This window comes from Dermochelys coriacea, chromosome 13, assembly GCF_009764565.3.
Source record: "Dermochelys coriacea isolate rDerCor1 chromosome 13, rDerCor1.pri.v4, whole genome shotgun sequence".
NCBI classification, from domain to species: Eukaryota; Metazoa; Chordata; order Testudines; family Dermochelyidae; genus Dermochelys; species Dermochelys coriacea.
In genome coordinates this window covers 31993038-32008039 of record NC_050080.1, presented here as the reverse complement: position 1 = coordinate 32008039, position 15002 = coordinate 31993038, and the positions used below count along the sequence as shown (strand labels likewise).

Below are 15002 nucleotides of genomic sequence, written 5' to 3'. Positions count from 1 at the left end.
ACCCCCCTTGGCTTTGGGAATTGGGAAATAATGGGAATAGAATCCCTTGCCCCTTATCTCCTGAGGAACCTCCTCCACTGCTCCCGCGGCGGGGAGCGTTTGAATCTCCTGTATGAGATTCTCGTGAGGAGGGTCCCTGAGGAGGGATGGGAAAAGGGGCTGGAAGAGAGGGGAGGAGCAGAATTGGAGAGAATAACCCATTTCCACCATGCAAAGGACCCAGCGATCTGAATCTGTGACCAAGCATGATAGAAGTGAGACAGACGGTTGAGAAAACAGGGAGAAGGATCCAGTGTGCAGACCGGTGCGCCGCCCCCAGGCATGCCTTCAAAAGGCCTCCTTAGAGCCTGACAATGGCCCTGTCAAGCCCTGGCCCTAGCTGGGCGGAGGATGGGGAGGCTTGTGTCTGCAATTCCTGCCCTGCTTCCTGGAGAAGTTCTGCCTGTGCTGGGGGGTTAGAAATGCTGTGGGGGCTGTGGTTTAAACTGTTTCCACTGGGTGGCAGGGATATGCATGCCCAAGGATTTCAGCGTCACCCACAAATCTTTTAGGTTGTGAAGCCTGGAGTCTGTTTGCTCCACAAATTAAAATTCTATCTGATGAGGATTGCTTGCTGGTTTGCAATCCTCAGATGGAACCCTCTAGTCAAGTAGACCTTCCAGCCAAAGAGGTCCATCTGTTTGGAGTCTTTCAACTTGGGAGCTGGGCCTTGTTGCACATCTCTCTCTCTCTCTCGTTTACTGCCGCCACAACTAGCGAGCAGGGCTGCAGGTGAAAGAATAAGTACTCATACTCTTTAGTGGGTATGAAATATTTCCTCTCCACGCTCTTGGCTGTCAGGGGGATGGAGGCAGGGGTTTGCACAGAGATTTTGTAGTGGTTTGAATGGTCTTTATGAAGGGGAGTGCTACCCTGGATGGCCCTTCAGGATTTAAAATGTCTACCGTCGGGTCCTCCGACTCTACCACTTCTTCAGCCTGGAGCCCCATATTGTGGGCGATCCTGTGTAGCAGGTCCTCGTGCGCCTTGTTAGCAATAGGGGGCAGCCCGGAGGGGGAAGACCCTGCCACTGCTTCATCTGGCGATGACGACCATCAAGCTAGAGGTAGCACCGGGCCCTCGTGGCCCTCCTGCTCTCTGGAGGCATCCTGCTTGGCACCGTGACTATCGGTGCCGACCGTAGCCTCGGTGCCAGTAGTGGGTGCAGGAGCTGAACCCGGCTCTGCACCGTGAACGGACACTGTCTCGGAGCCCCAAGGTGTGAGGTGATCCCTGGCTGACGGAGGTGCATGTCCTTCTGAGGCCACAGACTGGGAACCCCTGGAGACTGTGCTCTGGGCCTGGTGGTAGGCCCATAAGGTCCAAAATGGCCATTGTGCAGGTCCCTGCCACTGCACCTGGCACAGCATCATCCTGGCATCCTGCCTGCATCAGTCTGACTGGTGCCAACTGGGTCTTAAATAGTTGGACTCTGCCTCCAAGTTCGACGACTGAGATCTGGAGCGTGAAGGCCATGGCAGTGCCAAGGGTGATGGTGACGGAGAGCAGTGCCACATTGTCGGTGCTGGAGAATGGTGCTGTGTGGACGGAGCTGGGTCAGCGTCAGGGAACGGTGTGGCGGAGAGCAATGCCTCGGGGAAGGCGGACACCTCATCGCAGCAAGTTTGCCTTTAGATGGTGCGGCGCGCTGTGGCACAGAAGGCCCATCCCAGCTGGCGGGGGACTATGGAGCCAACATGGCAATCAAGTCCCTTGCGGCCTTGAAAGTGTCCGGGGTGGGAGTTCTAGCTCCTTCACCTGGCACTCATGGTCAGGAGAGTCCACTGGCACCAGACTCGATGGCCCCCCTTGCGGGACCTAAAGTCAACAGGGCTGGCTCCTGTGTTGATGGTGCCGGGAGCTCCTGCGCAGGATGCACTCCGGCAGCACTGTCTGACCCGGCAGCTCTCGGTGTGGGCGAGAGCCCCCTGCCTGTTTTCTTATGCTGCTTATGTGGCACCGGGGAATGTGAGCAGTGCCATGCTGCTTCTACAGGCTTCAGAGCTGGGGAGCACCAGTGCTGAGGGTCTCTATGGCCACAGTCCTTCCTCGGCACTGTAACATGTACAGAGGCCGGAACACTCCACAAGGACGTGCTCGGTGCCGGATCCTGCCGGCCCGGGGCCATTTGGGGACAAAGGTCTGCTTCCATCTGGATCTTCTTTAGCCTGAAGTCCTGCTCTTTCTTCGTCTTCGGCCGGAACCTTTTACAAATCTTGCACTGGTCTATTTGGTGCACCTCCCCCAGACACTTGAGGCAAGAGTCATGAGGGTTGCCCATTGGCATAGTCTTGTAGCAGGTTCTGCAGGGTTTAAACCCTTTGGATCGAGGCATGCCCCGAAGCCCAAAGGTGGAAAAGAAGGATTTGTGGTGGGGGAAATCCCCACTCTAACTAGCTATAACTACAGAAGTGACTATGACAACTGAAACTATGAAAACATGGGGAAGCACTTGTGAAAGCAAGTGACTGGAGTTCCAACAACCATCACTGGAAGTAAGAAGGAACTGAAGAGGCAGCAGGTCGACAGGGACCTATATTCACTGCCATGAAGATGCCACTCCAGGGGCTCCACAGCTGACCTGACTGGTGCTGCTAGGGGAAAAATCTTCCGAAGACTGTGCACATGGCGCACACATACCTAATTGGAATTGACATGAGCAAGCACTCGAAGAAGAATGATTATTTCTGGTCACCATGCCCTTCAAGGTTTTAGAACTAATAGATCTCATCCTCTCATATCTTGTTTTTATTCATAGATTGGAAGAGGGAACCAAGCTTACCTATCAATTCCCAGATAGTTACTCAAGTCTGAATGAAACACTGAACTAGTTGAATAAACTGAAATGAAGAGGAGTTTTAAAGAGTTTGAAAAGAGGCTGCTGCTGTCAAAATCTGGTTTTACTTCAACAAACTCTCATTTCAGGTGCTTAGCCAGTGACTTCCCCGAAGATCGACAGTTAGAATTTCTTTAAATTTCAGCTGCAAACAAACATTAATTTTTAAATTTAAATTATTTTAACACATTATAGTAAAGTCAGGCCTTAACACAGGTTGTTATAATTTCATATTTAATTTTAAGTAGGCTTATTTTTAGAAAGAAAAATGTATTTAAATTAAAATGGGCTTTTTAAAATCATCATTTTTTATTCACTGTGCTTGCCAAAAGATCCTACATCTGTAGAAAGAAGTCAGCTGTAGACAGAGTAAAAGATACTAAAGGTATTTTGGATGCCAAATCCCTTTTTTATCTGGGGTCAGTGCTGACAAAGGTATGTCTACACTATGGAGATTATACTGGTAGAGCTATGTCAGCATAGCAATGCCAGCATAAACCTGTAGCGTAGACACAGTCTACATGGATGGAAGACTGTTTAGGGGACCAGTGTAGGAATACTACCTTTCCAAACAGCAGCAGCTACGTTGACAAAAGCATTCCTGTCAAAACAGCTGCATCTACCCTGGAGGTTAGGTTGGCATAGCTTGTTCAGAGCCCTGACCAACACCGCTATGTCAACCTAACTTTTAAGCACAGACCAAGCCTAAATATAGTGACTGCAGCAGAGCCAGAGATCTACTCAGTACCATTCAAAATGGAATGAAAGAAATACTGTATTTCAGAGGGTACTCTTTTAAAATACAATAGCTGAGAGAACTTCAAGCCATTTCAGACTTAAGCTGGGGCACACACTCTTTTTCTAAGGCCCGCCCTACTTTTAATTAAGTTGACATAGCTACAGCTGAAAAATGCACACCCTGGAGTGACTTAGCTATGTTAACCTAAGGCCCAGCATAGACGCAGCTAGGTGGACAGAAGGTAGTCATCTAGCGACTGCTGCTTGGGGAGGTGGATTACCTACAGCAACAGAAAAACCCCTTTTGTTACTATCAGAAATGTCTATGCTACTGTGCTACAGCAGCATAGCTACAGTGCTGTAGCTGTGCCACTGTAGCACCCATAATGTAGACATGGCCTATACAAGATCAGTTGACAGGATGAAATTCTTTCACCCCGAGTATGTCAAAGCTTCTAACATCTAAGTTTCTCATGTTTTCAGATTTAAACCTACATTTATCACTACTTTGCAGAACATTAGAAATGAAATTTCTGCAAGTACCTGTCCCAGTGTACACTCAACCCCTCCAAGGTAATCATCATCATTTAAGTCAAAGGACTTGTTATCGATATCATATACGCCAAACTTCAGCTTCTGCACTTTCTCAAAGTAATAATCAATGAGCAGCTTCTTGGAGAATTCAGGCTTCTGGCAATTCTTTATCTTTTCAGTTCGATCCAACTATGCAAAGAAAGAGATGGAGATGATCACTATATATAAACATATTAACCACACTTTTCACAAAACTCTTTATGTCCCTCCCTCACCCCCAAACACTTCTTCACTGGCCTTTATATGTACTGTATCTGAGGGTCCAGGCTGCTAAATCTAGCCACTACCACAGGGCCTGCTGACTGCTCTGCAACTTTGTACTCCCTGAATTTTAGTAAAGAAATTATATAATCAATTACCACTAAATCTGGTTTAGAGATAATCTGATATTTGAGGAAAAAAGACACTGACATACTATGTCAGCGGTTCTCAGGACAAATTATTTGGTGGCCTCAGAATGCAGCCACCAGCTCTTGCTCATGGCCGCTCTCTCACTTTTTCCTAAAATATTTAGGTTTCAGAGTAGCAGCCGTGTTAGTCTGTATTCGCAAAAAGAAAAGGAGTACTTGTGGCACCTTAGAGACTAACAAATTTATTTGAGCATAAGCTTTCGTGAGCTACAGCTCACTTCATCGGATGCATTTGGTGGAATTTCCACCAAATGCATCCGATGAAGTGAGCTGTAGCTCACGAAAGCTTATGCTCTAATAAATGTGTTAGTCTCTAAGGTGCCACAAGTACTCCTTTTCTTTTTTCTAAAATATTTAATTAGCTTTAGGAAAAATAAATAAATATGCACATCCAAATCACTGTAATTTATTTATTGCTAGCTGCCAAGTCTGCTATGAAAAGTGACATTAAATATACAAGTATCATTTTTCACAGCAGACTTACTCAGCCCCACAAATCTGGGGACAAATTAAGCCCTAGGTGGGGGATCACGGGAGGCAGCAGGGGCTATGGACAATGGCGGAGGGGGGGGCGGTTTGGCAGTGCAGGGCTGAAGCCTGAAGCCCCACGGGGAACGGAACCCAAAGCCATGTGGCAGGAGCCTGAAGCCAGAGCCTGCCTCCCCGCCACCCCCCTGGCTGAACGTAAAAGCCTGAGTCCCACCACCCCTGGAAAGGTGGGGAACTTACCAGGTGTCTCCAGAGGGGGGCAGGGCCCAACCCCTGCTGGAAGCCCCAGCAACTAACACCAAAGCTGTGCAACCTGGAGCACCAGGGAGGGGGAGGGACCGCTGCCCCTCCCCATCACAGCTCAGGAGGCTGTGGCTGCAAGAAAAGCCCCTGGTGGCCACATTTGAGAAACACTGTCCTATGTGTTGACTGTCCCCCTCACAGGGAAAAAGCAGCAGCACATGGCATATCATAACAGAAAAACAAACATTCCTGTTGTTTCTCCAAGTTGATAAGCAAACAATTCTTACTCCATCACACTCAAGAGACATGAACTTTAAAAGTCACAAAATTTTTGACCAAATATTAATTTGTAAATATTTGCAGGATTTAATTCAGCAAATTACGCAATTACTAGGAAGAATAATAACTGGAAATATTTACAGTTAGGTCATGTTCTGAAAATACATATTTCTGAATGATAATGCAAAACTGGAGATTATAGGCTACTTTTTACCTCTGCCCATTGATCACCTCCCACATTTTGGAGTAAGACACACAGAGGGTCAGATTTTGAACCAACATCTTTGTCAATGAGATTCTCACAGGATATGGACAATTCCACCTTAGTCACACACTGAGCCATCTGCGGAAGAGAGTTCAGAAAAAGAATAAATGCAAATGTTGATAAAGTACTTTTCAATAAAACCATGTCACTCACATTGATAACACATAGTGACACATAGCAAGCCACACAGCACAGCAAACAGAACCTTAGTAGGATAAATACACCTCAGCGAGAGGACGCTTGGGAGCATCTCCCAAGAATTTCTCTTATGAAGCTCACAAGTTTATTCTCAATTCCAGTGTTTATATTCTGGGTATTGGTAAAACAAGGATTCCATTTAATTATCGAAAATTGTATACAAGGCTTGAAATATACAGCCATTTAGAAAGATTAATTTAGGAAGTCCGGGATGCACACTTTAACACACTTGAAACTTCCTTCACCAAATAATGGCACTCCACCAGAGAAGTAGATCGCATCATGGAACAGACCACCCAAAAACCCCAAGAGAATCTGCCTTAACTCTCTCCATTGCACATCCCTAGTTCTCATCTACGACCCCACAACGAAACCCATACAGGGTATCATTAAACAGTTATAATCCATACTCAACGGGGATCACATCCCAATAGAAATCTTTCCTGAACTCTCTCTTCTGGCCCTCAAAAAAAAACCCCCCAACTTCACCAAGCTCATCATCAGAAGCAAGCTCCCCACAGACCAGGACACACCAACTCAAAGAGGAACCAGATCCTGCCAGAACAGATACAAAACCTCCAGACATATCTCAACTGCTATAATGATCAATACCCCACACAACACACCTTTCAACATTTGTGGGTTCTACACATGCCTATCACAACACTGTCATGGGTGCACAGGTTCAGTGCTCTGAAACCACTCTGAATAGGGTTGCCTACTTTCTAATTGCACAAAACAGAACACCCTTGCCCCGTCCCCTGCCCCGCCCCTTCCCTGAGACCCCATTCCTACTCACTCTAGCTCCCTCCCTCCATCGCTCGGTCTCCCCCACCCTCACTCACTTTCACTGAGCTGGGGAAGGAGTGTAGGAGCAGGTGAGGGCTCCAGCTAGGGGTGCGGGCTCTGGGGTAGGGCCAGAAATGAGGGGTTCAGGGTGTAGGAGGGGGCTCCGGGCTGGGGCAGGGGGTGCAGTTTCCGGCTGGGAGTGTGGGCTCTGGGGTGGAACTGGGGATGAGGCATTTGAGGTGCAGGATGGGGCCCCGGGCTGGGGCCAAGGGGTTTGGAGTGCAGGAGTGGGCTCAGGGCTGGGAGTTGAGATGCAGGAGGAGGTGCAGGCTCCAGCTGGGGCTGTGGGCTCTGGGGTGGGGCCAGTGATAAGGGGTTTGGGATGCATGAGGGGGCTCCGGGCTGGGACCGAGGGGTGTGGAATGCGGGCTGGGGTGTGGGCTCTGGGAGGGAACCTGGGTGTGGAAGAAGGCTGGGGTAGGGGTGCAGGAATGAGTGCGGGGTCTGGGAGGGAGTTAGGGTGCAGGAGGGGGTTCTGACCTAGGACAGGGAGTTTGGGGTACGGACTGCAGCTGGGCGGCGCTTACCTCAGGCTGCTCTGGGTGGGTGGCGTAGCAGGGCTAAGGCAGGCTCCCTGACTGCCCTGACTCCGCGCTGCTCCCAGAAGCGGTCAGCATGTCCGACCCTTAAGCATGGGATGATCAGGAGCCTCCGCACGGTGCACGCCGCCTGTGCCCGCAGGGGCCGCCCCTGCAGCTCCAATTGGCTGCAGTTCCTGGCCAATGGGAGCTGCAGAGCCAGTGCTGGGAGCAGCACACAGAGCTTCCCTTATCGCCTTTGCACTTAGAGGCCACACATGCTGACTGCTTCTGGGGAGCTGTGCAGAGCCAGGGCAGGCAAGGAGCCTGCCTTAGCCCCGCTGACTGGACTTTTAACGGCCTGGTAATCAGTGCTGACCGGAACTGCCAGGGTCTCTTTTCAACTGTGTGTTCCGGTCGAAAACCAGACACCTGGCAACCCTAACTCTGAATGAAGTTCAGACAGGACCCTGTTGTAGTGAGACAACCCCTCAGGGCACACTCTCACTGGGGCAAGCCTCCTTGGCTTCAGCACCTCCTGGGTCTGACCTAATGCTGTGAGCTCCCCACAGTGAGCCCACCTGAACAGGACACCTGGGGAAGCCTTATGTGCCTCCAAAGAGGCCATGCACCCTCAACTTCCGCAGTCAGCAGTGACTCTCAGCCAGTGTTGTAAACCAGAAAGTTTATTAGCTGTCTGGAATATAGCATAGAACAGATCTTGTTCACACAGAAAGCAGAAAGATTCAGCAAAGTCCATCTTGGGAAGACCCAGACCCCTTCCCCCCCACCCCACGAGTCTCAACCAGGAGACTGATTAGCATCTAGCAGCCCCTCAGTCATACCCAGTTGCCCCACCACCATCCTTTGTCTCTTTCCCAGGCAAACTGGTCACCTGGCCTCCACCTCTCTCTTTGTCTTCCCAGACATCGCAGCCGGCTGGCTTCTTGTGGAGGATTGGCCCCAGCCATCAGTTGCCAGGATACAGACTATCGGGTCATTGTCTGGGCCTAGGCAGTTAGAGGGCAGTAACACCTGCTCTCTAGGGGGCTCTACAATTATCACACACCATTGTCCCGCTATCTAGATACTTGTGCAGTACAGAAGGGAAACTGAGGCACCACAACAGTCATACAAAACATTAAAAATTCCCACTTTGACAGTGGCGTACCTAATCCAGTAAACTAAATGCCCCAACCACCATCATGTGAGTGAAATGAGACAATCATTATGCTCTCAAATGAACTCACGCAGAAAAATGATGAGACAAACACCATATCACCCCGGGGCAAACATTTTTCACAAAACAATCACTCCATATCTGACCTCTCAATCTTTATCCTCAAAGGAAACCTGCACACCTTCAAAAGCTGAGCTTATATTCATAACTCAGCTAGATACTAAAAATCAGGAATTTAAGACATTGGATTTATGGCTCTGTACAACTATCTGTAACCCACTAACCCTCCTTTGTCCTATGACGCTAGAGGTGTTAATTGCACACTTCACAGGAATCATTTCTTGAAAAATGTGTTAACTCCTTTTCTGTTCCATCCTTGTATTTAGATGTGACACTGAGGCCTGGTCTACACTGCTCATAAGCTGCTTTATGTCGACCAAACTGCGTAAGCATCTACACTAAAACGTCCCTTCTGCCGATGTCAGTCACTCACTATACTGACTTAATAACTCCACCGCTGTGAGCGGTGTCGATGTAGTTAGGGTGATCCAGTGTCTGTGTAGATACAGCGTTACTTACATTGCTTGTTACTGCCCGAAGCCCCACTGCTCCAGGGCCGACAGCCAAGCCCTGCCTCCAGCTGTCAGGCCCGGGGCTCCGGCTGTCAGTGCCCCATTTAAATAGGTACAAGCACTCCTGGTGAGGATGCGCACCACTGACAGAAAGAGCACAGTATGGACACAAAGAGCCAATTTAATTACTGCAGTAGCTGTATGTCGACCTAACTTAAGTCGACTTAATTCTGTAGTATAGACATGCCCTGAGTACCTCTCCTAGACCCAAAGAGCTCTACGTAAGCTTGAAAGCTTGCCTCTTTCACCAACAGAAGATGGCCCAATAAAAAAAAAAATTACCTCACCCACCTTGTCTCCGTAATCTATTAATTTGGCAGGAATGAACATTAACAAGGTAGCGTACGGACCAACAGAGTTGCATTGCAACAGAATATTTTAATATGCAAATTTCAGGACAAGAGTTTCCTTACTTTAAAAATGACAGTAATTATAATTTGTATTAATTGCTACCTCAGTTTGATTCCAGTGACAGACTCTGCAGACAACCACTGAATTCTCTAAGAAAATAAAAGCAACTTTATCAATCAAACCTAAATCTTCAAGAGAAAAACTTAGTGCATCACAGTAAAACTACAGATTACTAAACATATTTTCACCACAAGCACTAAAACAGAAATGTCTCAATATTTTAGTCAACAAAATATTATTTTGTAAAAAAATAAACAAAAACATTGAATGCAATGGCTAGCTAGGATTAACACAGGCAGATTTTTTTTTTAATTTGACAATTTCATGTCTTGCAAACACAGTCTAAAGAAAGTGATCTTAAAAATTTACAACCAAAATTCTGCTAGCAATTTTTTTAAAATCTCTTGTACTGTCACTGAGGAAGAAAATCTATAGACCATACAATGATTAAAGCACAGGAGTAAATATAATTTAAAAGCAAATATCCTCTTGTCTGAGATTATTTATTGTAAATTCACATACCAGGTTTAGTCCCCTTTCTGCTGAGTAAAAGGTGAAAGACGATCCTCTACCTATGGATGCTTCTAGTCTAAGAATCTTTTTCCTCCCCAGAGTTTCTATTTTTTCTAATATCACTCTGTTATTAAGAGCTCTCAAATGTGTGTGTCTGGACAAATTTAATTCAGTCAAAGCTAATCTTTTCCCTTTATATATCAAAGTGTGTGTGTGTGTGTGTGTGTGGGATTCAAGTTTCTACAAATCAGTGAACGAGAGTGTATCCTTGTGCAACAAGTCTTCAGGTTCTTATTCTTGCTCGAAACAGTTTGGAATATTGAACTGATAGCCATAATGTAAAAACAGGGTTGCAGGCTAACCTGGCAATCCATGACTCTGTGTGTACAGTTTTATATTTCATTGTATAGGGTTCCAGATCTCTCTTTTAGGAGCTAGAGAACCCTTTGTAGAATATAATCTGTTATCTAATTCCCAGTTTGCTTTCCCTGCAGTATTTTGTTCTGTTTCAGTCCGAGGGTGACCTATGCCAACTGTCCAGCCTGCCAAGTACTCCCTTTCTGACACCGGAAAACAAAGCTTCAGCTGGGAGAGGCTGAGCCCTCCTGGTGCATGAAAGGTCTGAAATACCATCATCAAAGGGGTAGCCTGGATCGGTAAAAACAGCAGAGCCCTATGGCACCTTATAGACTAACAGACATATTGGAGCATAAGCTTTGAACTGGGTGACTACCCACTTTGTCGGATGCATGAAATACAATTGTGAGTCTCTTTCCTTGCCAAATAAGCCGATGGGAAATCCTGTGCAGCCCGATGAAGACTAGCACAGATTTAACCACCACTACGAATCTAAGCGCATGAATGACACCACCAGCCTCAACTAGGCAACCAGGCGGCTCGATGCGATGCACGTCTGCAAACACTGCAGGGCGGCGCTCGGGGAGCCCCTGGGCCTGCCGCGCACACGTCCCGTGAGGCGGCCCGGGCTCGCGCCGCGCTCCGGGGGGCGGAGAGGAGAGCCCGGAGCGCAAAGGGAGGCTGCCCGGCTGGCTCTCCCGCCGCCGACACAACCAGCTGCAGCTATGGCGGCCAGCCCCGGGAGGGAAGGGCCCCGCCGCCGTGCGGCTGTGGGCAGGCCCCGCGGGCAGCAGTGCCCTGGCCAGGGAGCGCCGGGCACAAGCCGCGCCCGCCACCCCCAACACCTGCGGGCTGCTGGGCGCCCCGGCCCGGCCCGACCCACCTCCGCTCTCTCCGCGCCCAGCGCAGCAGCGAGCAAGGCGTGGGCTGCGGGCGGGCCAGCGCCGCTCCGGCGCCCTGCCCTCCCAGCTCCTCCCCAGCCCGGGGCGCCGCCGGGCCCTCTCCGCCCCAGCAGCTGCTCGGCGAGGGCCCACCAACTCCAGAGCCTGTCCTGCCGGAAGCAGGAGACGCCCTCCAGCCCCGCGAGGGGCACAGCCCGCTCCCGGGGCGGCTCCGGACAGCGAAGCAAGGGGCAGGCTATGGGGAAGCGCAGCCGAGGTAACGGCGAAGAGGAAGAGCGGCGGGGTGGGCAGGATTGTGCGGAGTCTGGGAGCTGAAGCCGGGGACACGCTGGGGTTGCAGCTTCCATTGGTGACAATGAGCGAGCCGCGCCTGTTTGTTCGCTCCACGCCATGAGCTCACTGACCAGTTTGACTTCGATGAGCACCAGTTCGAGGGAGGGAGGACGTTTCTCCTGGCCACATGCTAGCTAAGGGGTGTTCTGGGAACCCAGGTATTTAAGGAGGATGGTGCTGAAATTCAGTGTCAGAGTCGTCCTGAGGCCCCGCAGTCCTCCTTACAGCTTATAGCCCTAGATGAAAAAAGCATTTACTAGAGCTCTTTAAGTGCTCGCGATGTCGACTGCTGCAGAAAAATTGAGTTGAAGTGAAATCTTAAATGAAGTTTTCTTACAAAGCTGGTTTTGGGAGAGAGAAGTTTTCTCATTTCCTTTCTTCGGCCCTCAAGTAGAGATAGGAAAATGGGCTCAGACTAGCAGAGTTGTCTCCAAGGGAATAGAAAATCCCTCCTGCTGAACCCCCAGTAAATTTGAGGATTGTGCCTGAAAACTAAATATACATGTTCTGAAACTGCTTGGCCATACAGAGTTCTCTACAGTGCCTAATGCTGAGTAGACCTCTGAAATATTAACCACAACAAATACTTCATGGTACTTTAATCACATTAAGTAGTTGTCTCCCTTTCCAGACAGTCTTTCAATTTGAAAAAATTAGTTAAAATCTTAATCCTCCATTGGGGGTTAGATTGCTGGGTATGAAATATACAAAAAAGAAAACTAGTCTAGAGCCCCTTCACATCCAACAAAATTTGTGAAGGGATGTGAAATAAGCAGCTAAGAGAGAGAGGATAACTACATACTAAAAAGAGCCACTAGGATGCTGAAGGTGGACAGATTTTAAGAGATTACTGAGGCACTGCAGGTTGTGGCACACTCCTTGCAAATACTACCACCAGGTGGCTGCCTTGTAGGTTATATCATCAGAAGCATAAAGTGGCATGTCAAGCTTTCTGCCAATGATCATTCCTCACACAGATTAGCCAATAAACCCTTAGCAAAGTTAGAACTTCAGCATCCTCCAGTCCAACTCGGAAGATTTTCAAGCTTGCTTGTCCTTCTTTCTTGGGTGACAGGTCTCTAATAGTATTTGATTGCTTCTTTGAGTCAAACAGATCCTGCAGTACCTTTGTGTATATCCAAGGTGTGCCACTCTGTGGTATTTCTATTTAAATGTATTTATTCTTTGCTTCTTCTATGGTGCTCATCACTACATGATCTGAGCATGAGAAAATATACGAGTCCAGCACACCCATGAGGTATTATCATTGTTTTACAGATGAGGAACTGAAGTAGAAAAGTTGGTGACTTGCCCAAGTTCACACAACACGTCTGTGGCAGAGCCAGGAATCTTACTTGGATCTACTGCTTCACACTCCAGGCCTTTAATCTCAAGGCCATCCTTTTCAGGAAACTTTTAAGTAGACAGGAGTTACGTCTACACCAGCACTTAAGTAGTTTTCCTTACTACTTCAGGGAGAAACATTGCCGAAAAGTGTCAGCAACGATTCAGTTTCCCACTGTAGACAAAGCTTGAACATTTGTTTTAATATTGAGCAGCTCACACAAGTGTTCATTGTGAACTGTTCTTAGATGCACTTGTCCACGGTGATGTTCTTCCATCTTCTAAACTATTCCACTTGCTTCTGCAATAGCAATCTCTCTGCTGGTATCAAGGAGGCTTGGTCTAGAAATCTGTCCTGTTGCAAAAGGAAGAATGAAAGTCCCATCTATGAGAACTGGAGGATAGCAAGGATTTCTTGGGCTTCACAGCTACTTTAGGGAATCCCCTGGAAAAAACAGCTGCCGAACAGTTTGTCTTCATAGTTCTTTGATGCTATTTGGTCTCTCTCTCTCTCTCTCTATATATATATATGCTTCCAAGGCAGAGCAAAAGGTGTCTGACTACCTTATTTCATGCCATGAAATAAATAAGGCTTACAGGGAAATCTCTGAAAGCTATCTTTAACCTTTTGTCATTCCAAGACATGGAATACCTAAACTTGTCTATCCAAGCAATCATGTGGAGGGTGAGGCAGAACCAGTGGCTGAGACACACAGCAAAGAATAAAAGCCTTAGAATTATGTTGAAGGAAAGTCTTCTGTCTGTAATCCTCTGGGGGATTAATAACCGTTGGCAGGTGATCACTGTATCTCTGACAGAGATCAGTTTTGGAAGAGTGACATAGTACTTCTTGTGTCTTGGAACAAAAATCTAGTTAACTTCTGTGGTAAAATTACCACCTCTTAAATCTGTAATTGCTGTTCATGTTTTGTACCCAGAAGAATTATAAAGAGATGCATGCCAGTAACCCAACTGAGTGTTGTAAATCTCACTAAGATTTAATAAAAATATTCTTAACAGGTTGCAAAAAGTTTTTGCAAACTGTAGTAAACCAAAAGCACAATATTTGTAAATGAGGTTACTACAATGAGTGCTATAACAATGCACGTATATATAAAGGATAATCTCCCTCCCTCTCAAACATATATAATTTGTATATTTAGCATTATCAGAATTGGGGAAGGTCTATTTAATCTTTCTGAGGACCAAGTCAATACACATATAAAGCCACAGGTATTTAATCATTAGTCGTCTTACTCAACTCGTAACAAGTCATTTTCTTTAACAAAAAAATAATTTTCCTTTTAAGTGGGTTTTAAAATTTAATACAGTTATTTGGCCAATCAGTCAAGACTGATCATCATTTAACCCACATGTGACTGACGTTAGTCGTGTTGCTTAATACACTTTTGTACAGCACTCAGATCCTACAGTGCTGAGAGGGTATAAAAACTTATGTAGAGTTTACTGAAGCTTTAGGAAAAGACACCCTAGTTCCATTCCCACATGTGAGTAAGCTATTATCCCATATTGCTACTACTGACCTTCCGTGTCACATTCTTTGGTAGCATTCAACCACAAATGGGCTGTGCACACAGCCTCAACAGTCTGCCATTACCTCTGACAAACTAATCAGCCTGACTTGAGAGAAACCAACAGCAGAACTCAAGATCCTTTTTCCAAATCCACCTATATATTGTTCCTCCCCAGCCCAGCATAGAACAAGTTTAATCTCAAGTCTATGTAGTTCTTTGCAGCCCTAATATATTTGCTCCAATTCCCCAGGACAGACACTGCAGTACAACTTTGTACAATGACTATCATTAGGAGCTGCTCAGCAAACAGAACCATCTCTGTTTAGGCTTCAGTAAC

General features: G+C 47.3%; 1 protein-coding gene across 12 annotated transcripts in view; it reads right to left on the bottom strand.

Moving 5' to 3' along the window:
• The window catches only part of CPNE1 (copine 1), an 88959-nt gene that overhangs the window by 35237 nt on the left and 38720 nt on the right, over positions 1-15002 (bottom strand). For 8 of the 12 annotated variants that reach the window (XM_038370312.2, XM_038370308.2, XM_043496144.1 and 5 more), the window contains 2 exons: positions 5843-5971; positions 4157-4336 (listed from right to left, as the gene is read on the bottom strand). In XM_038370312.2, coding sequence (XP_038226240.1) covers positions 4157-4336; positions 5843-5971 — 309 coding nt within the window. Of the gene's footprint in view, positions 1-4156; positions 4337-5842; positions 5972-9723; positions 9768-11434; positions 11556-15002 lie in introns of those variants that run through there. The other 4 variants (XM_043496139.1, XM_043496138.1, XM_043496141.1 and 1 more) reach the window with 2 other exon arrangements.